This window comes from Propithecus coquereli, unplaced genomic scaffold (assembly GCF_000956105.1).
Source record: "Propithecus coquereli isolate 6110/MARCELLA unplaced genomic scaffold, Pcoq_1.0 Scaffold746, whole genome shotgun sequence".
Taxonomy (NCBI): domain Eukaryota; kingdom Metazoa; phylum Chordata; class Mammalia; order Primates; family Indriidae; genus Propithecus; species Propithecus coquereli.
In genome coordinates this window covers 221,924-222,419 of record NW_012153574.1, presented here as the reverse complement: position 1 = coordinate 222,419, position 496 = coordinate 221,924, and the positions used below count along the sequence as shown (strand labels likewise).

Sequence of the window (496 nt, the reverse complement as noted above, 5' to 3'; positions counted from 1 at the left end):
TTTTTAATTGTTTGGCCAATTTCTTTCTATTTTTAGTAGAGATGAGAATCTCGCTCTTGCTGAGACCGGTCTCGAACTCCTGACCTCGAGCGATCCTCCCGCCTCGGCCTCCCAGAGTGCTGGGATCACAGGCGTGAGCCACCGCGCCCGGCCTCCTATGCTGTTTTAACACTTTAAAAACCTTAAGTTTAGATTCTATAAAATACAAAGCATCTTTCCAAAAGGTAAGTCACACTCTTCTCTGTCAGTATTCAACAGCTACGACACATTTCAACACAGCAGGCAGACTCAGCACAGCCAGGCCATGGAGGGATAAAGGAAATTTCTTCACCTGAGGGGTCCAGCCTCCAATCACGTAGAGCTTGTTATTGACTGTCACTACAGCATGACACGCCAATTGCACTGGAAGGGGAGACACCCTTTTCCAACTGTCTTGTTCCACAGAGTACTTATCCACGCAGTTTGTGATGAGATATTGGTTTTTATTTTTCATCTG

The 496-nt window shown here is 46.0% G+C and overlaps 1 protein-coding gene across 1 annotated transcript in view; it reads right to left on the bottom strand.

Moving 5' to 3' along the window:
- LOC105824503 (kelch repeat and BTB domain-containing protein 12-like) overlaps positions 1-496 on the bottom strand; it is a 27,471-nt gene that overhangs the window by 21,561 nt on the left and 5,414 nt on the right. The window contains 1 exon segment of the mRNA XM_012661955.1: positions 332-493. Coding sequence (XP_012517409.1) covers positions 332-493 — 162 coding nt within the window.